The sequence below is a fragment of the Petaurus breviceps genome, unplaced genomic scaffold (assembly GCF_028583685.1).
Source record: "Petaurus breviceps papuanus isolate PSGF00001 unplaced genomic scaffold, PetGlider_PUasm1.0 176, whole genome shotgun sequence".
Lineage (NCBI taxonomy): Eukaryota > Metazoa > Chordata > Mammalia > Diprotodontia > Petauridae > Petaurus > Petaurus breviceps.
Genome location: NW_027185771.1, coordinates 11,309,284 through 11,334,856, shown reverse-complemented (window position 1 = coordinate 11,334,856; position 25,573 = coordinate 11,309,284). Strand labels below are relative to the sequence as shown.

General features: G+C 39.9%; 1 protein-coding gene across 3 annotated transcripts in view; it reads left to right on the top strand.

Moving 5' to 3' along the window:
* The window catches only part of IRF8 (interferon regulatory factor 8), a 38,332-nt gene extending 13,096 nt beyond the window's left edge, over positions 1-25,236 (top strand). For all 3 annotated transcript variants that reach the window (XM_069085614.1, XM_069085613.1, XM_069085615.1), the window contains exons 3-9: positions 4,846-5,029; positions 9,281-9,369; positions 15,106-15,211; positions 16,463-16,510; positions 18,442-18,828; positions 21,763-21,878; positions 22,029-25,236. In XM_069085614.1, the coding sequence (XP_068941715.1) occupies positions 4,846-5,029; positions 9,281-9,369; positions 15,106-15,211; positions 16,463-16,510; positions 18,442-18,828; positions 21,763-21,878; positions 22,029-22,205 (1,107 nt within the window). In that variant the 3' untranslated portion in view covers positions 22,206-25,236. The remainder of the gene's footprint in view (positions 1-4,845; positions 5,030-9,280; positions 9,370-15,105; positions 15,212-16,462; positions 16,511-18,441; positions 18,829-21,762; positions 21,879-22,028) is intronic.
* The last annotated feature ends 337 nt before the right edge of the window (positions 25,237-25,573 follow it).

Here is a 25,573-nt window from a genome sequence, read left to right as displayed (position 1 = left end):
ACCATTTTGTTGGCTTAATAATTTTAAAATCACTTAAAATGGGTATTTCTTTTTTTTTTTTTTTGTTTGTTTTTTGGCAGGGAAAAGGCAGGGCAACTGGGGTTAAAGTGACTTGCCCAAGGTCACATGGCTAGTAAGTGTTAAGTGTTTGAGGTCAAATTTGAACTCAGGCCCTCCTGACTCCAGGTCCTGTGCTCTATTCACTGCGCCACCTACTCGCCCCTAAAATGGATATTTCTTATAGTGTTTTCCATAATGTTTATGCAACTTTCATATAATGTTTTAAGGTTTCTAAATTGCTTCTCTCACTGCTAGTTTGGGAGGTAGGGAGTGAAAATATTTCAATCCCTGTTGACTTTGCCCAAGATAGCATAGGTATCAAGGAACAGAGTCAGTACATGAACCCAGGCCCTCTGACTCTCTTGTGCTCCCCCCCGCCCCCCAACTCATCATCCCTTTTGTAACTTGAAGTCAGTTGGGCTGGAGGTCTTCTAAAGCTCTTTCTAGCTCTGACATTGTCTTTTTGTGAACCGTACCCCACACTCAGATTAAGAGTCAAGGCACAGATCTTTCTGGTCAGTGTTCCAGGGACAGATGAGCCACCAGGATAAAGGACCAAGAGTGAGAATATAATGTAGCATCTTTAAGCCAGATAGAGGAAACGGAGCACAGAGAATGTCAATTACTTGCTTTCTGAGCACATGGCAAATTGGAAGTGAAGTTGGCACAGAATCCATCTGGGTCTCTTAATTCTCACCTCTCTGGTTACATTATTACCACACATTTCCTAATCAGTTCCCTAGATAACAAGGAATCTTAGCCCCTTTTGTGTGTCCTTTGGTAACAGACTGGTAAAACCTGTGTACTCCTCAGAAGGAGGTTAATGCAGAAACAAAATGTAGAGGATTACAAAAATGATCAATTACATTGAAATACTGCTATGAAATATTAAATAATAGTAATAGCTAGCATTTAAGTTCCACTTTAAGGCTTGCAAAGCTCTTTAAAATATTATCTCATACAAATCAAATATTTATTACACAATACAAACATCTTATATTATACAAATACAACTATTGTATTATACAATACAAAATATATAACACAATTTATTATACAAATACAAATATTATCTCATATTATACAAATACTGTCTCATTTTATACAAAGTCATGGACCCCAAGTTAAGAACTTTACAATAACAATATAGCAACAAACATTTGTTAACTCTGTTGTGGATAGGGTCCTGTTTTGGTCACTGGCAGCTATACAGACTTTACATGAGACATTGTTCCCTGCCCTCAAGTAGTTTATAGTCTATAGAAACCTGATCCATTTAAATGCCAATAGCTATTTCCTTGTTCTCTTTAGTAGCATCTTTTGTTTGGTCCTAGGCATTTCTGAAGGCGGAACTGGGTTGTATTCCTTTATGGTGCTGAGCTGAGGTCTAAGTACTGAGTAGGCTTATGTTGGTCAAATCTTCAACCAATCAAGAATCATTGGTTTCAGAGCTAGGAGGGGACTTTAGAGAGCAATTGGTCCAAATACCCTATTTTACAGATGAAGAAACTAAGTCCCAGAGAGAGTATGTACTTGTGTTTAACAGAGTAAACAGAAGAGGTAAGATTTGAACTCAGGGTCTCTGACTCCAAATGTAGGGCTCTCACTATTCACCACTGCTTCCTGACATAATAGCACATCTCGCCTTCACACTGTTATATGCTTGGCACCACGTGGAAAAAACACCTGATAGACTTGACCAGATGTGTCAATATTGAGATCTCCTAAGATAAATGTTAATAATAACTCAGAGCCCTACTCCATCACAATCTTTATGAAGGCAATAACCTCATCCTACTTAAACTTTTTTATCTCTCCCAGTGCTGAGCATTTGTAGATGCTTAATCAGTGTGACTTGAATCCAATGAAATTTAGAAAGTATACCTCAGATATCATTTCCTTGGATATTCAGGATAACTCTGGGAGGGAGGCACTTTAAGAGTCATTGCTTTCATTTTCCAGATGAACCAACTGAGGCCCAGAGAGGTAAAGGATCATTGCTGTCTTCTAGCTCCAAGTACTATAATTCTTCCTCTTTCTGGGCATTGGTTTCCTCATCTGTAAAAGGAGGGCACTGAACTAGGTGACCTTTCAATTCCTTTCCTCTTCTAAATATGTAGCCATTATTAGAGTACTGAGGCAAGAACACTTATTCTTTTTTTTTTTAAGCAATCGGTGTTAAGTAACTTGCTCAAGGTTATACGGCCAGTTATTTCTGGGTGTGGTGTTAATATTTGAGCCCGGGTTTGATCCCCAGGTCATCCGAACCCTGGAGCTGGTTCTCTTACTTGCTGAGCCACCTGGAAGAACACTTATTCTGAAGTCAGAAGACCTGGGTTCTATGGTCTTCTCTAATCCTTACTACCTATGTGATTTTGGGGCAGTCAATGAACCTCCCAAAGCCTTAATTTTCTCATCTGTAGAATGAGAGAGAGAATTGGCCTCTGAGAGCCCTTCCAGTTCTCAATATGTGATCTGGTCCCTTCCTGTTGTTGTTATTATTATTATTTTGAGGCATTCAGGATTAAGTGACTTTCATAGGGTCACACAGCTAGTGTCTGAGGCCAGATTTGAATTTGAATTTGAGACCTCCTGAGGATTGGGGCTCTAACCATTGCATAACCTAGTTTCCCCTTAAAGATGAGGAGACTGAAGCCCAGAGAGGGGAAACTGGCCTCACATAGCTACTCAGTAACTAGCAACTATGGTCTCAGAGTTAGGAAGACCTGAATTACATCTGCCCTCAGACACTAGTTGTGCAACTGTGGGTGAATATGTTTGCCTGTAAAATGGGGATAATAACGCCTCATACCTCCCAGGGTTGTTGTGAAGATAAAATGAGATAATATTTATAAAGTTCTTTGGAAACCTTCAAGTGCTATATAAATGCTGCTGTTGTTTAGTCCTGGACACAAGAGTAGAGTCCAGGTCTCTTCTTGGTGCTAACTGTTGCTTTTCCCATAGGCAGTAAGTACTACTTTCAAAACCAGAGCTCAGAGGGTAATCAGAATAGAGAATTCTGGCCTTTAACCTTACATTTCCTTCTTGTGTCTGTTTGTTAAACAACGCCAATATTATAGCTGTATGCCATAAGAGTTGCTGTGGTACAGAGAAAATAATAAACAGCCCTAGCCTGCCAGGCCCAGGGATCCTGGGCTGCATGGACTGTCCTGTCCTAACTGTGTGACTTTGGGCAGCTTATTTGCCTCTCTGGGTCTGTTTTTTGGTTTCAAGAGTTCCTTCCAACCTTAGGATCACTTTTAGATATGGGGGCCGCGTCATCTAATTCTCTAGGTGAAAAGTAAAAAAAAATTCAGTCCAACCTCAGGAGGTTGGGTCCTTACAAAGTGAGGAGAAGCGTGTGCCCCTAAGATCTTGACCAGCAGGATCCTCCAAAAGAAAGTTGATTTCTCTTTTCTCGAGCTTGCCTCCTAAGTATGTTTACATTGTGATTTGGAAGCTACAGAATAGCCAATTAAGCTGTTTGTTTGAAACAAAGTTTCCCATTCACACTTCAGCCGTCTTCTGCTTCCCAGTGGTGGGATCCTTAGCAAACATTTGGAGAGGTCCGAAACTAGAGACTGTAGAAAACAAGAAAGGGACGCAGTAATTCATTGTCTTTTAAAAATAGAGGCTGGGAGTGGGGTTAGAGGGGGTGCTATGTAAATGCAAAACAACTTTTTGTTAAAAATAACTGGGGGATAGATAACTAAGTTAAGACTATTTGCATAATGTCCCTTACAGGCTAAATTGTAGCCAGGGTCTGGTTTTTAAAAAAAAATTGATAGAGGTTCAATGTGTAAAAAACTCTCTTGAACTCCAGTAACTTCCTCTTTCTGCTTTTTAACCTCAAGGGGATTAGATCCTTTACTGAAGAGAGAGTCTTTATTAAAAGGTGGTAGGATCCTATGGAAAGAGACCTGATCTGGGAGGTGGGAGCCAAGCATTTGAATCCTGGCTCTTTTGTTAAACCAGGCAGTGGTTTTCATGATCCCTCAAAGCCTTTGTAGCTGTTAAATGAAGCCAGCTTTGAAGTGAAATGTTCATTGGCTCCAGCAGAGGATCTGGGTTCAAGTTCTACCCTGGGTGACCTTAGGCAAGTTAGCCTGGGAGTAGTGGATAGAGAGCTAGGCTTGGAGTAAGGAAGACTTTGGTTAAAATCCTGCCTCAGACACTTGTTAGCTGTGACTCTGAGAAAGTCTCTTCACCTCTCTGGGCCTCAGTTTCCCCATCTGTAAGATGAAGGGACTGGATGCGATAGTCTTTAAGGTTGTCCAGCTCTATATCTATGATTCTAAGTCTCTGGGCCTCAGTTTCCTTATCTGTAAAATGAGAAGGGTCTGACTAGATAGATTCTGGTTTCTTCCAGCTCTAAGTCTATGATTCTAAGTCTTCTGGGCCTCAGTTTCCTTCTTATATAAAATGAGAGGGTCAGACTAGATGGCTTCTGAATGTCCTTTCAGTTTAAATCCATGATCATTGTGTAACCAGATCCTCTTAAGGGCCCTTTCTAGCTCCAGAACATTAGCTGGGAGTCAGGAAACCCAGGTCCCAGTGCTAGCTCTGTTATTAATGTTTCTGGGGCCCTGGGCAAGTCACTTCCCCTCCCTAGGCTTCAGTTTCCACATGTATAAAATGGTGGAAGGGGATGTGTTGCAGGAAAGGCTCTCTAAGCGTGCTGGGTTGGCGTTTTCATGGCAGAAAATCTTGGATGATTTCAGAATTGGCCAGTGTACTGAATGTCTCCTTCTCCATTTTTCCTCCCCTTCTTTCTTCTTCTTTTAGGCCTGGGCAGTTTTTAAAGGAAAGTTTAAAGAAGGGGACAAAGCTGAACCAGCCACTTGGAAGACTAGGTTACGCTGTGCATTGAACAAGAGCCCAGATTTTGAGGAGGTGACAGATCGATCCCAACTGGACATTTCTGAGCCATACAAAGTTTACCGCATAGTTCCTGAAGAAGAGCAAAAATGTAACTATCCTTCAGGCATGGGAGTGTTCAAAAGTCACCTAGGCTTATTGTTCTGATTAATAATGATGATACTACCTAACATTCATGTAGCACATTAAGGTTTGCTATAAAGTTTACATAAATCATCTCATTTCATCCTCACAGCAACCCTGGGAGGTAGGTGCTCACCCCAGTGGGGGTGTTAACCCTATTTTATAGATGAAGAAACTGAGGAAGATAAAAGTTAAGTGACTTGCCCAGGGTCACATAGCTGGTATAAGTGTCTGGGAATATGAATGAGAAAAGTCTGTTCCTCATTCCCTTGGGAAATCTTGAACATTGCAAAGAATGGAGTGCGGTAGAAAGAGATGTGTGGCAATCACGACAACTTTGGCCATCTTTGGAATAAGACTTTCCAATCTCTTGGTAGATTCTTGGGGATGATTGGACCAGACATATGATCTCTGAGGTCCTTGCCAGCTCTAAAATTCCATTAAAATACTTGAGCATGAATTAAAGCTTTGAACAAAATGAAGTTTACTTTTCAGGACAATTCAGCACATCAATTAGAATCCTGGCACAACAGACTGGAATTTTGTCTGGGAGCTTATTGGCATTCCACCAGAGGCTGCTAGCCACATCTACCAATAGGAAATGGATCATTTAAAAATCCATTTAGAACAGCATGTCAGCTCTGGGTCTAGATTTGGTCTTTTTACTTGAGTGCAGGAATCAATGGTAACTTGATTGAGGAGGGACATTATTATTGATCTCTCCTGGCTTTACAGACTCTTCTGGATCTAAACTCTAAGAAGGAAGGTGCAGTCCTAATTGCTTGCATCCACTTTTGAATAACTTTGGGAAACTGCCTTTTTAGCTAGAAGTATGCAGTAGAATCACTACTGGTTTGGGAGTCAAAGGACATGGGTTTGAATCCTGACTCTGCTACTATCAGTAGGATCTTGGGAAAATCCCTCAGCATCTCTGAACCTCAGTCACCTGATTTGTTAAAAAAAAAAAAGAGAGAGGGGTTGGACTAGATTAAAGATTCCTATCCTGGTGTTCATGAACTTATTTTTAAAAATATATTTTGATAGCAATTTCAATATAAATGACTTCTTTTGTAATTCTATTTTAAAAATGCATTTAAAAACATGATTCTGAGAGGGAGTCCATAGGCTTCACCAGAATGTTGTCAAAGAAGTTTATGACTTAAAAAAGGTTAAGAAATTCAGGGCTAGATGTTCTCCAAGGACCCTTCCAGCTCCAAATTCTATAATTTTTGAAAGGAGATGACAGCAGAATAAAAAATTCCCTGGACCTCTAATTTGTACCGAAACCCAGTTTTTTAAATTCATTGCTTACTAACAGCATGAATTTGGCCAAATCACTTGACATGTTAGGTCACTAGTTTTCTGGTGCATTAAATAGGGATACTGCAGATTCAAGTTTCCGGTTGTTATGAGGAAATCACTTTGTGAGCAGTAAAAGGCTATAGAAATGCAAACTATTTTTAATGGGGAGGGGGAACATTATTCTGACGTTTCATTGCAAGGCTTGCAAATGTCTAGGAGTGGCTGTATAAACAGCAAGGCTCCGGAAATGTAAAAAAGTACCCTGTTTAAAAAAAACAAAAAGAAGCAGATTTGGGTTATCTGGGGTAAGGAAATGAATCATTTACATATTGTCCAAACAACCAAACTTTCTTCCCTGCTCAAGCTGTGTGCAAGCCTTACCCTTGAATGTGTAAACTTACCAGAATTTCATACCCAAGGAAAAAAAGTGGGGGGAGGTGCCAGAGAATCTAGGAGGGAGAATTTCTTTGATTTGCCCTGAAGTACAAGTTATTTAAACAAAATTTAGACTGACTTACTGGCTTACTTGGTTATATGTGTTGGGCTATATCCTGTACTCCATAGTCCTTTATGAATAATCAATTTTTAGCAAATATTCTGTAGAAATAAGAGAATCTCATTGCTACACATGACTTAGGGAGTCAGTACAGTATGGTGGAAGGAAAAAAGGCATTAATGTCAGAGGATCTGGGTTCACATTTGGATTTACCAATAACCAGCTGTTTAACCATGAGCAAATCTTTTTGATTCTCTGGAGTGTGGTTTTCTTGTTTGTAAAACGAAGAAACTAGACTAGATAATAACTTTGTATCCTTCCTTTGGGACTTGTATCACCCCTCATTCAGTATTTGTGTCAGTTCATCCAGAATTTTTCTATCACTTAGGAAATATGTCTTAGAGAGTTGCACAGAGTTCAGAATGATTAAAAGTCTATCCCATGGTAACAGAGTTAGTAAGGGTAAGTTGGCACCGTTTGAAGGGAAGACACCTCAAGTCAACTCTGTCTATTATGACATAGTGCCTTGCCTCCTAACAATCTGGGAGATTGAGATAGTCTGGGAGAAAAGCGTTAGTGGGACTGGGGTGTGGAAATGTAATGAATTGTCCTGTAGGTTTTACTAGAAAAATCTCCATTCATTTGGGCCCTTTGCTATCAGGTTAGGTCTAATTTTCTGCAAGAGTGAATCTTTATTCATTGTGTGTACATGCATACATTCAGAAAGACTGAAAAGAGATTTCCTGTCAATGTGATTTTTTAAATTGCCAAATACAGTTGGCAGAAAGTCTTCATGTATCTTTAAGATGCTTAGTTTATAAACTTAACTCTTGTGTGATGATATTTGAGAAATTTCTAGTATGACCTTATAAAGATAAGGCAAAAAAGCTTTGTTATTTGAAGACGATAGAAAAGACAATGTAGAAAAGAAAAACCCCTGGGCTTGGAGTTGTCTGAAGACCTGACTTTCAGCTGGACTTTTGTCACTTAACTTTGTGAAATTTTTGCCTGATGACTTTCCTCTTCTATAACCTGATATTGATGCTTTTTGTTTTTTTTTTTTTTTTTTAGGTATCGGGGTTAAGTAACTTGCTCAAGGTTACACGGCCAGTTATTTTCTGGGTGTGGTGCTGTGTCTGAGCCCGGGATTCGATCTCCAGGTCGTCCCAACACTGGAGCCGGTGCTCTTACTCGCTGAGCCACCTGGCCGCCCCTAAGCAATTGGGGTTAAGTAACTTGCTCAAGGTTACACGGCCAGGTGTTTCTGGGTGGGTGCTAAGTGTCTGAGCCCGGGATTCGATCTCCAGGTCTTCTCAACACTGGAGCCGGTGCTCTTACTCGCTGTGCTACCTGGCCGCCCCATATTGATGCTTTCTTAACCTCTCAGTACCGTGGACAATTTTCTGAGGCTCATCTAAGTTTCAGATAGAATGCTGGTCTGCATAAGGGGAGGATGCTTCTACTTTGGTAGTTCCATATACCAATGAAATCCCCTCCCCCCAACCAAACCAAACAAAAAACAAACCAACAACTCCTGATGCTTATATTACCCTACATCTGAGACTAGCTGCTAATAATGACTCTCATTCTCATAATACTTTAAGGTTTTAAAAATATTTTCCTGGAAGCTTCCCTGTGAAAGAGGTAGGGCAAATATCTCCCTAATTGTACAGATGAGAAACCTGTGATATGCACGCACACACACACACACAAACACACATACATAAATGTGTGTGATGCTGTGAAGTGTTTTATTCTTATAGTTTTTGTGTCAGAGCTAGGATGTGAACACAAATCTCCAAATTTATACCATCCTGTCCCTCAAGCAAAGCATTTTGTAAGTCTTAAACACTATAGGAATGTGAATGGTTATTGCTGCTACCCCCCAAAATTTTTGCCTTTGGTCAACTTACAGAATCATGGCCCAGTCACTGTTTCTTTCCCAAAACGATGGACAAGAGAGCTCATTTATTTAAGATTCTATCTTCTTAAAGCTCAAGTAAGTTTAACATCAAGGGTCTTAAAATGCATTTCTTTAATTTGAAAAAAATATTGGTACAACTTGTCTCGACACAATAGATACTGCTTAATGAATACCCAAACAAATCCCCCTATACAGAATTTTGGCAGGAAATAATTCATTTATTGATTGTTCATAGAAGGGAGGGCTGTGAGTGTCCTTTAACTTTGGCAGTAATGTACTAATATTGATCATTGTGTTTGATGAGAGTGTTCTGGCCTTTAAATGCTGACTTTATTTACGCTGCAGTTAGTCACTGAGAAAATTGTCCTTTTGGCTCTTCTTCCTTCACTCTGCATTGCTTCATATGAGTCTTCTCCATTGGGCATTATCTTGACAAAGTTTATGGTGGCAACTTGTCTCTATTTCTCATGGTTTTGTCTGTTTTTTTTTTTTTAAAGGCAAAATAGGGATGGCAAACAGCAGTACCGTGAATGAAGTGTCTGACATGAATTGCAGTCGGTCTGAAATAGAGGATCTGATGAAAGAGGTAAGTAGCGACTGCCTCCTGAGCTCTTATTCTTTGAAAGTCCCTTCTCTGTGGGGTCTCCCTGGAGTCTGGCTTCTACAGTTATCCCTCCCACATCGCAACTTTCCCCACTGAGGTTTCAATATATCATGGTTCAGCATAAGAAATTAAATGGGAATTTTTTGTGAGTTTTGTGGAAGCTGTAGACAATATGTGAAGGCCAGCAGACAACATAGAAAAAGTTTAGAAGCTTAGAAATTCATATATATATGTATATATATACACACATATATTATATATATTGCAATTTTGTAATATCAACATATTTTATCTTTTAGTATAATAATTTAGACTTCTTCTCTAGTAGGGAGGGAGGGCTAAAAAATTTTATGTGGGGTGGGAGGGTTGGGGGTTTGAGGATATTGTGCCCTAACACTCCTCTCTCTCCCCCCAGATGTGGAAGGAATAATTTTGGTTCCTTTTCAAAGATGATTCCTTGAACTCTCACATCCAGCTCATTGGATGGTTGATTGTACTGGGTCAGGCAATAAGACTTGATGACGTTTACGTAGTACTTTTAGATTTGCAAAACACTTCATAAGCAATATTCCATTACAGCAATTTCTTCTCTGTAAAATTAGGGGACTGGATGAGATGGTATTTATGGTTGCTTTTGGTTCCAAATCCCAGGATCTCGTGGTTCCATAATTCTATGGCTTAATGCCACTCTGACATACTTTGGAATCAGATTTTCCTTGTGTGATATTGTTACTATATGTCACCAATAAAATTAATTTTGTGAATAATAACTTTATAAATAAAATTTAAATAATAAAATAATTTATGACTAAAATTAATTTGATTGGTAATTGGAGATTTTATTGGCATTTGCACCTTATTTTCTGTGGGACTTAGTGCATTATTTTTGATATACTAATATTATGTTTATCTGAAGGACAGATTTCCAGTAGTTTCAACCATCCAAAGCACAACCAAGAAGTTAGAAATCAATGAAAAGGAGCTCTGAGCAGTGAAAAGGCTATCCTGCCTCTTTCATTTGACAGAAATTGGGAAAGAGTAACTCTTTATCTGTGAAATAAAGGGTCTCAGTGAGATGATGTTCATGGACCCATCTAGTTTTAAATCATAGTATACTCCGGCCCCTTAGTTCTCTGACTTTCTCATTAAGACCACAAAACAGCTCTTTCATTTGGCAGATAGGAGGAAGGATCTGTTCCACATAAATAAATTTTCAAATGCTGAAACTTTAGAAATTATAAAAATACTCATGGAATTTTGAGCTGGAAGGAACCTTAAGGGGTCACCTAGTTCAATCATAATCACCTTATTTTACCCAATTTGGAAATGGAGGCCTCAAGAGGTAAAAGTGGCTTTTCTTGAGGTCACACAGGTTGTAACAGGCAGAGCTGGGATTCAAACCCAAGCTCTCTGACCCCAAATCTAGGGGGCTTTCCACCATCTCATGACTTCTCTCTAAAATGGAGCATAGCCTTCCTTAACTTTTGAATTGATGTAATTGAGCTCAACTGGGCCTTTTTTTTTTCTTGTTTCAAAGGTTATTATTATGGGTATCACTTATTGTGCCCTCAGGGACAATTGAAGTACATGAGACTAGCTGCCTGTACAATGAATGCCTCACAGCTTCTCTTTCTGAAGTCTTATGTCTACTTTTTATAGTTTTCCTACTTTCTTCCCTTGCTGCTAGATAACAACAAAAAATAACAGCTGGCAGTCTGTGCTTCTTTGATAAGAACCCTTCTAATTTGTTCTGTTTAATCTTTTGTGACCTGAGAAACCAGATAGCAACGCTTATTAAAATTGTGTATAAAATGAAGGTAAATAGGCTATGATTTAGAGCCACATGTAGGGTCCTCCTACATGTGAAGTGCATGAACAGTCTTTAATACCTGGGTCTTTTCACTGCTCAGAGGTCCTTTTCATTGATTCTACCTTCATGACTGTGTTTTGGAGGGTTGAAACTATTGGAAGTTTGTCCTTCAGATAAACATTGTACTAGTACATTGAAAATAATGCACCAAGTCCCATGTCAAATGAGGTGCTAATGTCAATAAAATTACCAGCAAAATGCGTTTTAGACATAGCATTATTTTATTATTTATCATTTAAATTTTAAGCATAAAATTATTATTCATAAAATGAATTTTATTGTTTGCATATATGCATATATATGTATATATATATGAGTACTATCACACAGAAAGAATCAGAATGACACTAATATATCTTAACATAGTCCAAATAGACCAAAGCCTTTGGTAGATAAGGGCTATTGAAGGTTTTTGAAGGGTCTTTGTGTTTATTCCTAACTTGCTTATATCATGTTAGTGGTGGGTACCACTAAATTTCCACACACACACATATGGATATATGAATAAATGTGTGTGTGTGATGCTGTGAAGTGCTTTATTTCCTTTAGTTTATGTGATAGAGCTAGGATATGAACACAAATCTCCTGGTACCAAATATATACCACTCTGTCCCTTGAGCAAAGCACTTTGTAAGTCCCTAAATTTCCTGTTCTATGTATGCTGTTTTCCCACTGAATTATCTCAGAGGGGAAAACAAGTTATTTGCCACATTAAGGTCACAAGAAAATCAAATTACCAAAGTTTTGTAATCAGATTTGTGACTTAAACTTAAGAAGCAGGGCAGAGATATCGAACAGGTATTCATAGTAGAAATATGACACAATAAAGCTCCTTTTTTGTTGCAAGTTATAGAGGACTTTACTTTTTAATTTACTACTTATTGGAAACCATTCCATGTGAGGGTTCATTGGAAAACAAAACAAAAAACAATGGTTGTTTTGACTGGAAAAGAGAAGGCAAGGATGATGTAATAGTTTTCTTCAAATCAATCAGCCAGCAGTTATAAAACACCTACTGTGTGCCAGTAATCACTGGGGATACACAGACAGACAAAAAATAACCCCTGCTCCCAAGGAGCTCACAGTCTAACAGGGAGACAACATGCAAACAGCTGTGTACAATCAGATATATACAGGAAAACTGGAGATACTCCTAGTGTATTTATCAAACACTTACTATGAGCCAAGCAGTGTTTGAAGGCTTGTTATGTGGAAGAGGAATTAATTAAATTGGTATTCCTTAGCTTCAGATGAAAGAGCTAGGATCAATAAGTGGGAGTAGTAGAGAGACGGCTTGTGGGTCAATATAAGAAAAACATTTCCTGACAATTAGAACTCTTCCAAAATAGCTTGGGCTGTCTCTAAGTGATGAGGTCCTCTTCATTCACAGTCTTCAATCAGAAGCTTCATGGGTGGGAATGTGGTATCTGCTGAGGTGCTTGTTGGATGGATGACCTCCCAGCTCTGAGGTCCTGGGATTCTGGGTCCTTGAGCCATGTCTGTGGGACAGATACCAAAGTAACCAATTAATTTTAATCAACTGATACTGTGCTAGGTCCTGGGGATTCAAATACAAAGAATGAAACTTTCCTTGCTCTAAATGAGCTTACAATGGAATGGGGAAGATAACAAGTTCCTATAATACACACACATATACATACATGCGTGTGTACATGTATGTATGTACATATACACATATAGCATAAAGGTAATAAATACACATATAAATATTTATTAGTAAATGCATATGCTTACACACACACAAAATAAATATGAGGTAGTTTGGGAGAGAGGGTTTTAACTGTTGAGAGGAGGGGTTAGGATGATAGGTTTCCTTCATTCATTCTCCCTTCCAACTCACTCAACATTTTATCTCCTATTGCCATACCTTTGTATGGGCTTCCCCCCATGTTCAGAATGCCCTCTCTCCTCACCTCTTGGTGAGCCTTCTTGGAATTTTAAACTTCCTCCATTCAGGTGTATGGAACCTTGGTGTTCTCCCTATCCTCGAGCTGTCTTGTATTTCATCATATGTTTACATGTTGTATCTTCCAGTGGGACAGGAACTCCCCCCAAAATTATTGTTTTTGTCCTTATCTCCCCAATGCTTGGTATGACACCTTGAGTATTATTGTTCTGCCATTTCAGTGGTGTTTGACCCTTCTTGAGCCCATGTAGGATTTTCTTGGCAAAGATACAGGAGGGTTTTGCCATTTCCTTCTCTAGTGGATCTGTTTTGTCAGGTAATCAGAGGTTAAGTGCTTGCCCGGAGTCACACAAATAGGAGGTGTCTGAGGCTGGGTTTAAACTCAGGTCTTCCTGACTCTAGCCCCAGTACTCTGTCTAGCAAGACGCCTTGACTACAGTAGTTACTTAAAATAAATTTTTTGTGGAATTAAATTGACTTTTGTAGGAAAATCCATTATTGTTGTTTCATGGGATCGACTGATCAATTCTTCCAAAGTGGGTCATCTGTTATGTCAGGGTAGAGAATTGCTTGGAGATATTTTAAACTCAACATACTGCATACTGAGCTCATCTTAGTCCCCAGACCCTTGCCCTCTTCCAAACTAACTTATTTCTGTCAAGGACAGCCCCATTATCCTAGGCTCTCACCTTTGTAGCTTCCAAATTGTCCTTGACTTTCAACCCACACATGCAGTCAGTGGCCATACAAATAACAATAATAACAAATACAAATAACAATAACAAATTCTTGTTATTTCTATCTTTACGATAGCTCTCATCCGTTACACAGAAACTGCCCTGGTTCAGGCTTCATTATCTCTCAGATTATTGCAACAACCTATTAATTTGTCTTCCTGCCTCCAGAGTCTTTCCACTTCAGTCCACCCTTCACACGGCTACCAAAGTAAACATGGATCTGACCATGTGACTCTCCTATTCAGTAAACTCCAGTGGCTTTCTATTGCCTCTAGGAAAACACTGTAAACTCTGTTGAGCTTTGAAAGCCCTCCATCATCTGCCTCCAACCTACCTTTCCAGCCTCATTAGACATTACTTCCCCACTTGCCCTCTGAGATCCAACCAAACCAGTCTTGTTTCTGTTCCTCGAATACGATGTCCCAGCCTTTGCATTGGCCATTCCATACAGAACACTGGAATACACTCCCTCCTTACCCCTAAGTCTTAGAACTCTTCTCTTCCTTTAAGATCCAGATCAGTCACCATCTTCCATATGTTACCTTTCCTTATCCCCTCAACTATTTACCCTTTAGCTTTTTTGTTGTTCAGTCATTTTCAGTTGTGTCTGACACTTCATGACCCCATTTGGAGTTTTCTTGGAAGAGATACTGGAGTGGTTTGCCATTTTCTTCTCCAGCTCATTTTACAGATGAGGAAACTGAGGCAAAAAGGGTGAAGGGACTTGTCCAGGGTCACACAGCTAGGAAGCGTCTGAGCCCAGACTTGAAGTTGGGTTTTCCTGATTCCAAGCCCAGCACTCTATCCACTGTGCCACCTAACTGCCCCTTACTCTTTAACTATTATGTATACATTTATATTTAATTATTTTATTTTATACTGTATATATTATTATTCACACTTATTGTCTTCCCCATTAGAATGGAAGCTTTTTGTGAGTAGGGATTGTTTCATTATTTGTACTTGTATCCCAGTGTTGGTTATAATGCCTTGTACACAGAGGTGCTTAATAAATCTTGCTTGATATCTCAGAAATGGAAAAAAAAAGTTCCTCTGGAAAACCAACTGCTAAACATGACATAGAGACATTAATTTTCAAAATCTTGACTGAATTACAAACCAAAAGTTAAATAATGGCACTTCTCTTCCTCCTTCCCCCACTTCCACTCCACCATGTTGGGCAGCCCTTGGTAGATGAATACCTTGGAATTATCAAGAGGAGTCCTTCACCCCAGGAGGCCTGTAGGAGCCAACCAATCCCAGACTGGTGGATACAGCAATCTAGCACAGGTGAGAAGTAATATTTGTTGTTATTTGCTACAAGATGGCAGTTCTCAAATTTTTTTTGCTCTGCAAAACCGTCTTAACACCCTCCCCCCCAATTGGTGACACCCCCTGGAGTAATTTACTATACTATTTATAATATTATTTATGATTATTGCTTAAGGTACTATTGAAGAATTTTTAGTGCAAATCCCTTAGAGCATCAGAATAAACCAGTAAATGGGAACTGCTGCTATGAGAGATGGGTGTCTCTCATTCTCTGCAGCATTCTGGAGGACTTGCTGCCTTCATTTGCTATTATGCTAGGAGAAAACATTTAAGGAGACTCTGCTTATACCCCTGCTGATGGACTTGCTTGAGCTATTGGGTAGCAGCCCTTCCCCCCTGAATGTGAGAGTGAATATTCAGCTCCCTCTTCCCCTATTTTTAAAAGCAAGAGTCAGGTTTGAAAACTTGATATGCAATTCCTAAAAGGATGCCGATAGCAGTTATAGTGGCATTTTGTGGTGTCAAACGGACATGTGAATGTCTGGCGTGGACAGAGGGGGACACATGAGGTGAGAGAGGGGGTAGAGAACCACTCTACCTCTTTTGTACAATGCCATAAAAAGAAAATCCTTCCACTAGTCTTAGAGAATCATCTTTACTGAATTGCATACTGGGGAAAATACATGGACAACGGACAATGGTAGGTAGTTTCTGAATTTTTTTGTTTGATTTTTGGAGAGGGGAAGCCAGGGCAACTGGGGTTAAATGACTTGCCCAAGGTCACATGGCTAGTAAGTGTTAAATGTCTGAAGCCAGATTTGACCTCAGGTCCTCCTAACTTCAGGGACAGTGCTCTATTCACTATGCAACCTAGCCACCCCTAGTTTCTTAATTCTTGTATGCAGGGGATGAGGCCATGGGGATGTAGCAGTGATGGGGTTAAGAAAAGCTGAACAATCATATTTTTCAAGGACTTACCAACATACTTGAGCACATCTAAAGAATCCCTCCCCACTGGACAGAGGAAGTATAAACAAACCTCTATTCTGGTCTGGGTGAGACTTTGGTTTTCTGCTCTTATGAAACTGTGAGTCTATGTTATGGTTGGGAGGAACACTCAGAATTCAGCGGAAGTCTGTACTGTGGCCTAATGATCATGCTATGTGTAAATTTTAAAGAAAACTGGTTGTTTTTTGGGGTGGAAGGAAGAACATGTTGTCTGAACCTGTCTTGTATGGCTCTAAATTTATTTTTTTCTCCTTCTAATAGCCATACCTTTGATGACTGGGTATCCTGCTTATGAATCTCACCATTCAGGTAAAGTAGCAGATGGGCTGACTATTAGTTAACATGTCATAGATACCTCTATTAAAGGTCTTCTCTTATACTTCTTGGCCCAGTGTTGACTGGAAATACTCCAAGGCTGTTCCCAAGAAATGTGTGGTTTTTTGACCTTTCATTCTGGAAAAGGTTTTCAGTATGAGCCTACTATTGCTTGATTATGCTGGACCATGACCAACCATGAGTAGAGAACCTTATGTCTCTTTCCCCTTACATGGTTGTAGGGAAGCCTCCTAACCCATATGGGCCTCTCTGTGAGTTAACAAAACACAATGTTGAAAAAAAGTCTGGAAAGCAGATTAAGTTCCTTAGAGAAAAATGACTTAAGAGCAAGAGGGTCTGTGAATTTAGAAATAAAAAAAATTACATCTTTATTTCAATAACCTCTAATTGAAATTTAGTGTTTCCTTTAATTATGATGAAAAAAATGCTTCTTTTGAGAAGGGGTTTGGAGGCTTCTCCAAACTGCCAAAGGGATCCATGACACCCAAAAGGTTAAGAACTCTTAGACTACAGGCTAGTTAATATTGATTTCTTTGATCATGCTTTGGGTGCCTTTATGAATTGTTCATTCTTTTCAATTGGGTCTGACTCTTTGTGACCCCATTTGGGGTTTTCTTGGAAAAGATACTGGAGTGGTTTGCCATTTCTTTCTTCAGCTCATTTACAGATGAGGAAACTGAGGAGAAGAGGGTGAAGTGACTGCACAGTTTGGAGTTCATGGCTCCACGCTTCAATCAGAGAAATTTTCTTGTTCAACTCCCTCCTTTGACAAAAGAGGAGACTGAAATGATGGGGTGAGGGGGGTGGTAGTTTTGCATTGAACTGTGCACAAATTGTTGCCAAGTCCTCTGTGCAATCATTGATTGCAGTCTATGAGTTGGATCAAGTCTGGAGACCCCTTTCTTAATGCAGAGCTAGTTGATTTATATGGTCAGTCAGTCAGCAAGCATTTTATTAGGCAATTTGTGTCATTAGATGCAATGCCATTAACATTGTGTTCAAACCAACTAAGCTAATGGACTCCCAATTTTTCTTCTTACAGTCAACTGACATGGCCTCCTTCAGGGGCATGAAAACTGCTTTGCATAATGTGGGCTAGGGGAGAGCAATTTAAGAAGCTGCCCACAGCCTAGAGAGATGAACCAAATAATAATGTGTATGGTCCTAGAAAAGGACTCAAAAAGTCAATTGCGCGTGTATAGGAATGGGGAGGTATGGCTAGACAGCAATTTGTGTGGGAAAAGATCTGGAGCTTTGAGTGGAACCTTAATAATGTTTATACTATTATTGATAGAATTAATATTAATTCTATTAATAATTAAGAATAATATAAAATTAATAATATTAGTCAGTATGACTTGACAATGAAAAGAACTCAGGTCAACTTAGGCTCCACTGAAAGAACCCTGATATAGAGTGATAACTTTGTTTAGACAGCATCCAGAATATGATTTTCAGTTCTGAATTGCTGATATTAGGAATGATATTGATGAACTAGGGTAGATAGATGGTTTAGTGGATAGAACATTGGGCTTGGAATCAGGAAGACTCATCTTCAAACATGCACATTTTAACCACTTATCAATTTTGCCCAGGGCTCAAGAGATGCATGATAAGGGGGAAAGACCACATCCTTCCCCATCCAGTCTCTCATGCTAGATTTGGAATTAGAGAACTTGAGATTGAAATGCTTGTGCTCTCTGTGATCCAGGCCAAATTCCTTAATCTCTGTGTGTCTCAGTTTCCTCATTTGTCAAATTAGCAGTTTGTACTGTTCAGGAATGGGTTGGATAAGATAGCCTCTAAAGACCCTTCTAACCCTAAAGCTGAGTGCCTCTGGTCCTTGCTAGCTCCAGCTTTCTCAGCCATCTTGCTCATGGTTCTTGTTCCTCCCCTTTCCACAGCTTACTCCCAGATGATGATCAGTTTTTATTATGGAGGCAAACTAGTGGGCCACACCACCACCACTTACCCTGAGGGCTGCCGGATCTCCCTGAGCCTACCACCTCAACACCTAGAGAAGATGTACGGCCCTGAAAGCCTGGAGCACATTCGCTTCCCACCGGCAGATATCATCCAAAATGAGCGTCAGAAGCAGGTCACCAAGAAACTGTTTGGCCACTTGGATCGAGGAGTCCTGTTACACAGCAACAAAAATGGCATCTTCATCAAGAGATTGTGCCAAGGGAGAGTCTTCTGCAGTGGGAACTCCATGATGTTTAAGGACAGGCCCAACAAATTGGAACGGGATGAAGTGGTCAAGATTTTTGACACAAATCAGTTTTTCAGGGGTGCGTATAAAGCTTAGTCTTATTCCTTGAACTTGAAATAGTACCACCATCTTGTATCATTTACACTTTTAGTGCTGAGTGTAGAACTATGGAGTAGGGCCATAGTGAGATACTGGTTCCAACCCATATTTTTTTTCTTTCTTTTTTCTTATTTTGCACTGGGTCCAAGGTCCCTTCTGGCTTGCATGATTTGTTCTAGAAGAAACTCATTCCCATTTGAACTCCATTGACCAGAACTTTCTCTTCCTTTTTTTTTCTTTTTGGAGGGGCAATTGGGATTAAGTGACTCGCCTAAGGTCACATGGCTAGTTTTTTTTTGTGTTAAGTGTCTGAGGCCAGATTTGAACTCAGGTCCTCCTGACTCCAGGGCTAGTGTTTTATTCACTGTGCCACCTAGCTGTCCCCAACCCATATTTCCATAGGGCTTACTTACTTACACTTTCCTCTTTGTTCCCCCATGAGGTGAGTAGGGCAAGTATCATTCTGTGAGTCAACAAGCATTTATTAAGTACCTACCGTTTGCCAGTCACTGTGCTCAAAGCTTGGGTTTCAGAGGAGGAGATGTGACCAACCCAGGGTCACATAACAAGTAAGCTGAAGAGCAGAGGTTTCCTGGTTCCCCATCCATTGTTCTTTCTGTCACACTACACTCACTTTTGGTACAACCACTCACAGTCTCCAGACAGTCTCTCACATCTATTACCTTATTGGACCTTTTCAAGAATCCTGTGAGATAGAAGGGCAGGTGTTTTCAATCCTCATTTTGTGGATGGGGAAAAGGAAGCATAGAAAAGAGAGAAGTGACTTGGCTAAGTTCATGCTGATCCCAAGTGGAAGAGATGGGTCTTGAACCTAGGTCTATTGTTGAGTCTTTTCAGGCATGTCCTACTCTTTGTGACTAAATTTGGGTTTTTTGGCAAAGACACTGGAGTGCTTCACCATTTTCTTTTCTAACTCATTGTACAGATGAGGAAACTGAGGCAAATGGGATTAAATTACTTTGCCCAGATCATACAGCTAGTAAATGTTTGAGGTCAGATTTGAACTCTGGTCTTTATGATGCTAGGCTTGCTGTGCTATCCACTGCATGACTTGCTTCTTAGGTCTTCCCAATCCTAATTTGGTATCCATTCCACCACACAATGCCTTTGTCCTGTGACATTCATCATGGCCTTGATTATGAAGCCTTCCTGTGGTTGGATTTGAAAGCTGAGAGTTCATGTTAAGTGTCCAAGATTCAATCCAAGTAATTATTTTTTGACCTATCATGCACTTAATTGGCATGCTGAGTACTGTGAGGAAAGTCAAGAAACGTAAGAGACTTAATAAGAAAATTGTTCTTGCCCTCATGGAGCTTACAGTCATTTGGGAGAACATTAGAACATACATGTACCTTTGAAAAAAAATGCCTATACTATAAGATAGCTAAGTGCCTGATGAGAGTTATGGATAATTACAAATGATGTAGGAATCAGGGGAAGTGTGAGGCGGTAGAAAGAAGGTTGGGCTTGGGATCAGGTGCCCTGGGCTTACTTCCTCACTCCCAGCCTTAATAGGTATGTGACTTTGAATAAGATCATAAGCACTTCATTTCTCTTAGACTCAGTTTCCACATCTGTAATATTTTTGCACCAGATCTGTGATTTCTTCAGTGTGTTCATCTCCCTTTTGAGAACAGTTTTTCCTACCAATGCAAATTTGCAATTGTTGAAAGACCTGCCTGAGAACACTGAGAAGCCATGGGCCTGTGGCCATGTGTCAGAGGTGGACTTGAATCCATGTTGTTCTGACTCGATGACTGTGTCTCTAGCCCTCTGTCTCTCTGTAATATGGTGCTAATGAAACTTTCACTGCTTACCTTACAGGGCTGTCCATGGAGAAGGTGCTTTGTTAAAGCATAAAGGGCCATAGAAATGTAAATTATTATAAGGAATTCAGTGTGCACAGGAAGGCTTTTATAGAAGAGGGGAGATTTGAGCTGGGCATTGAAGGATGGATAAGACTGAAAAAGGCAGAGTAGAAGAGGAAGGGAATTCTCAATGTCACCAAGTGGGAGAGCACAAGGCTTGTTTGGGGCTTGACTGGAGCAAGTCTATAAGTATTTATTAAGTGCTACTATATGCCAGGGACAGGGTTTTCATTTATTTATTTATTTTGGGGAATAGTTGGTAATAAAGCTGGAATAGGTTTCCTTATGACTTGAAACATTCAGGGTCATTGTTCTGTTGTTTTCTTCTTAGTTAGACCCATGACTAGGAATTCTAGCACCTGGACAGATTTAGTTTATGGGAGTAAAGGGGGAAACAAAGACCCCCCAGGATACCCCACAGTGAGGTCGTGCCACCATTGCTACTGGTCCCAGAGCTAATCCTGGGTGCCCTTCATGGCATAGATCCTCAGCATAGACCAAGTGCTGGGGATCTACCCTGGTCAGATGTAGTTGTGCTAAGGTGGCAGTTGAGATGGAGGGAGGGAGACCAAGTGATGGTTGTGCCGTTAATAAGACTCTTGGGGAGTGGGCTATTGAGAGTGAAGATACGCTTCTTTCTGTGGCTGTGGAAGTCATCTGTACCTAGTGATCTTCTGTCACAGCTTACCTGGGAAAGAAGTAATGTCCTTCCCCTTTAGATGTTAGTGCCCTAGGGTGAAGTCCCAGGCACCCCATGCTAATTACAACTCTGTGCTCCACCTGCTTAGAGGTTGAAAAGGAGAGCTTGTTTTGTGACCCATTAGTAGCAACAATGATGACTTAACTTCATGCTGGTCTGAGCATGGTCAGTGATATGACTGGCCTCGATTTATAAAGAACCTGAATTTTATGAGATTTTGGATCAATTGCAGTTTGGACCTCAGGGGTGGGGCAGGAGGCAGGAAGGACTCACCCTGTTTGCCCTTGGCTTAAAATGTCCCTTTTTGCAATTTTTTTTTTGACAGAACTGCAGCAGTTTTACAACAACCAAAGTCAATTTCCTGACAGCAGAGTGATGCTATGCTTTGGGGAAGAGTTCCCTGACATGACTCCGCTGCGCTCCAAACTCATCCTTGTTCAGGTGAGGAATGGTCTGTCCTTAACTAAGCATGCTTTGGAACTCTATGATGAATGCATGTTAACATATGTAAAGTACTTTGTAAACTTTAAAGTGCTACATAAATTCTGCTGTTACTTTTGATTTAACCTCTAATTCCTTCTTTAACCCCAGGTGGAACAGCTCTGTGTATGGCAGCTGAGGGAGGAGGCCGGAAAAAGCTGTAGCAATACTCTCATGCTCCAGCCACCGGAGGATATGGCCCAGCCTGATCAGGTTTTCAGATTCCAGGATATCTGTGGACCCCATCAAAGGCCCTTCTTTAGAGAAAACCAGCAGATCACGGTCTAGAAAACCCTGGTGTCTCTCCTTTATCCCACTGAGCCCCACCTCTCACCCCCTTTTCCATCATTGTAATATTAATAATACTGTTCTGGAGATTTTTTTGGGGGGAGGGTTCTGTAGGGAATTCATTTGGGGGGAACTATTCTGATCCGGTCCTTTATAAACCAAGGGTCTTGAAAAGGTGAAGTTTGAAAGAGAAATGGGGTCATCTCTCTAACCTTTCATTGATACATTTTGGTAACTGGGACAGGACTGCCCCGATTTGTAGATATTGTAAAGACAATCTACTATTTTCTGCATTTGGTTTGATTGTCATTTGCACTGATTTTTCCTCCCCTTCTGCATCTTGAGATTATTGATATCTCCAGTGTTTAGGCATTGCCGTACAAATATTCATGGTTGGTAGCCTATATAGTTCAGTGGATAAAGGAATGCACTTGGTTAGAAAGACCTGAATTAAAACCTTGCCTTGCGTACTATGTGAGCTTGGATGGGGTGACCTCCTTCAGCCTCAGTTTCCTTATCTATTAAATGGGTCTAGTATAGCACCTACCTCAAGGTGTTGTGAGATTCACAGGAGTTAACATATAAAGTAGTTTGCAAGCTATGTAAACATTAATGTTCAATCTCTTTGTAAACCCTGGTTATTATTACCTGCCAAAGTTGAGGACACTTTGGTGAATGTCAGACCCCAGTAGCTAAGTGTCTTCCTCCTTTTATTTCAGTTCCATTCAAGAAGCAAGCATTCATGAAGCCTCCTACTGGGTTAAGGTACTGGTGCTAGGCTTTGAGGATACCAAAAACATTCCAACAAACAAGGTGAAACAGGCCCTGCCTTCAAGTTTACATTCTCCATTAATTAAAACTGTAAGCTTGTGGCCGCCCATGTTGATTTTTGGATTGAAGGGCCTCATTAGTTTTAAAGCATTTTAATAGGGATTTTAGATTGTTTAGACACTAGACCTGACAAAAGATTGTTGGAGCTTTAGTAAAAAGTGGGTCTGACCCAGCCTCAGGAAAGACATGAATTTTTTTTTTTTTGCTTTTTTGGAGGGGGGAAGAGAGAGAAATTGGGGTTAAGTGACTTGCCCAAGGTCACACTACTGGTAAGGGCTAAGTGTCTGAGGCCATATTTGAACTCAGTTCCTCCTGACTCCAGGGCCAGTGCTCTATTCACTGCACCACCTAGCCACCCTAAGATGTGAATTCTAATGTTAGCTCTTGCCTTTCCCCTAACCAGCTGCATGCCATTCGACAACTTACTTCCCTTCATTTCCTTATCTTTAAAATGAAAACATTGGTGAATGAGATGATATTTGAAAGACCCTTTTAATTCTCCCATTCTGTGCCCTAAGGACCCCATTCAACTCTAAAAGTTTCTCTCTAGCTCTGTTGTTCATAGATTTAGTGTTTAAAGGAAGTTTTCAGGTCATTTATTCATCTGACTTCACAGATGAAGAGACTGAGGACCAGGGAGGCTAAATAACTTGCCTGAAGTCATATAGGTAATAAGGGTAAAGGCAGTGCAATAGTGGATAGAGTGGAGTTAGGAAGATCTGAGTTCAAATTCAACCTCAGACACTAGCTATGTGACCCTGGGCAACTCACTTAACCTTGTTTGCCTCAGTTTCTTCAGCTGTAAAATGAGCTGGAGAAGGAAATAGCAAACCACTTCGGTATCTTTGCCACCCCAAATGGGGTCACAAAGAGTCAGATACAACTCAAATAACACAACAGTATTGAAATCGGCTTCCAAATCCTGCACTACCCTCCAGGGCTGTTCTTTGGTCCAAGCCTTTCCAGTCCTAACATTTTATGTTCCAAGATCCCCTTGAACTCTTGATATCCTGGGATTCTGAAAGTAATTTTTAAGAACATATTGATTGGACCTTCCCAGCCAGTGAACAGCAGTATGCTTGGGTCAGTGAACCTTGTCCCAGAGTCCAAAAATAAATTCTCTTCTATAGCAAATAGTGGCCTAATTAAAAGATGGTCAATTCCATCTTAGTGAATCCAATTTGGAAGTCAACATCTCAGTTCTCACTGAAGAGTTTATAGTCTAATTAGAGAAGAAAAAATATACATGAATCAGAAAAAAACATGAGCTTTATAGTCAGAAAATCTTGGTTCAAATCTTGGCCCTGCTTCTTACTTCTTATGTTATTTCAGGGAAATCACTTTCCTTTTCCTTCATTTCCAGGGTCCTTTCCAGTTCTAAATCCTATAATTCTAAGAAGTAACTCACTAGCCTATTATACTATTCAGCACTGGGGAGACTGGTGCTCTCATTTTTCAATGTAAAATCCTCGGCACTACCCTTGCCCTAACTACATGAAAAACAGGAGCAGAGGGGATACATTCTGACTCCTCTACCATCTTCACTTGAGTTCTGAGTGAATTGTTGGACAGGGGATGGTGAGGTACACATTGCCTTTCTCTGACATTCTCAGCTGTTTTTTATTCTCATCACCTTGTCTGGTTTTAAAAAGTAGGAACAGAACCCTGGGATATATATATGTATATAGGCATTTATATGTGTGTAAATAATAGATATAAAAAAACACACTTATATAAGCAAGGTTATTTACATAGTTAAATCGAAGCTATTATTGGGTGGTCATGGTAAGCATTGTGGGGAGGCTCTGATTTAAAATTTGAATAACCAAAGAGAAATAATTCACTTTTTTTCTACTGGCATATTTTGTGGAGGTAACGGGAAAATATTCTATGACTTACAGAGCAAAAGTAGGACATATATTTCTGTATGTATATAAAGGAATATACCATTAGCAAACGCTTTGGAACTCTTGAAAATTAAATTTTAATGTTAAAAAAATCAAGCTTATTTTAAAAATCTGATGTAAAGTAATAGCAGTTTCTAATCTGTGCTCTTTTCAGCTAAAAAATGAATGTTGAAATGTACATCTTTAATGTGCTAAATGAATATTTATTTTTATGTCCATTTAAAACGTAGCTTGTTAGCTTGGTTCCCTCTTCCCCTCACTCTGGCCTTGCAAATAAAATGTTATATTTTGTATTGGTTTGGTCTCCTATCTTTTTTTGTTGATTATTTATGTGTTTTCAAAAATGTAGTTTCTACCACACTCTGGGAACTCTGTAGGTCAAATGAAAAAACAAACCCCCAAACTGCCAATCTCTAAACACGTATTAATGAGGGTTAAAAAAATTCTTCTATTTACCTCTTCACACAATGGTAGAGTAGGAGAAAGATTCTGGAGTTAAATTTGCCTTCAAGACCCTAACTCCTCTACTTATTAGCTGGGGGATTTTCTTTTTTTGTGGGGGCGAGATTTCAGTCACTTATTTATCTTCTGTACCAAAAAAATGGAGAGGAAACAGGAAGGAAGTAAAGT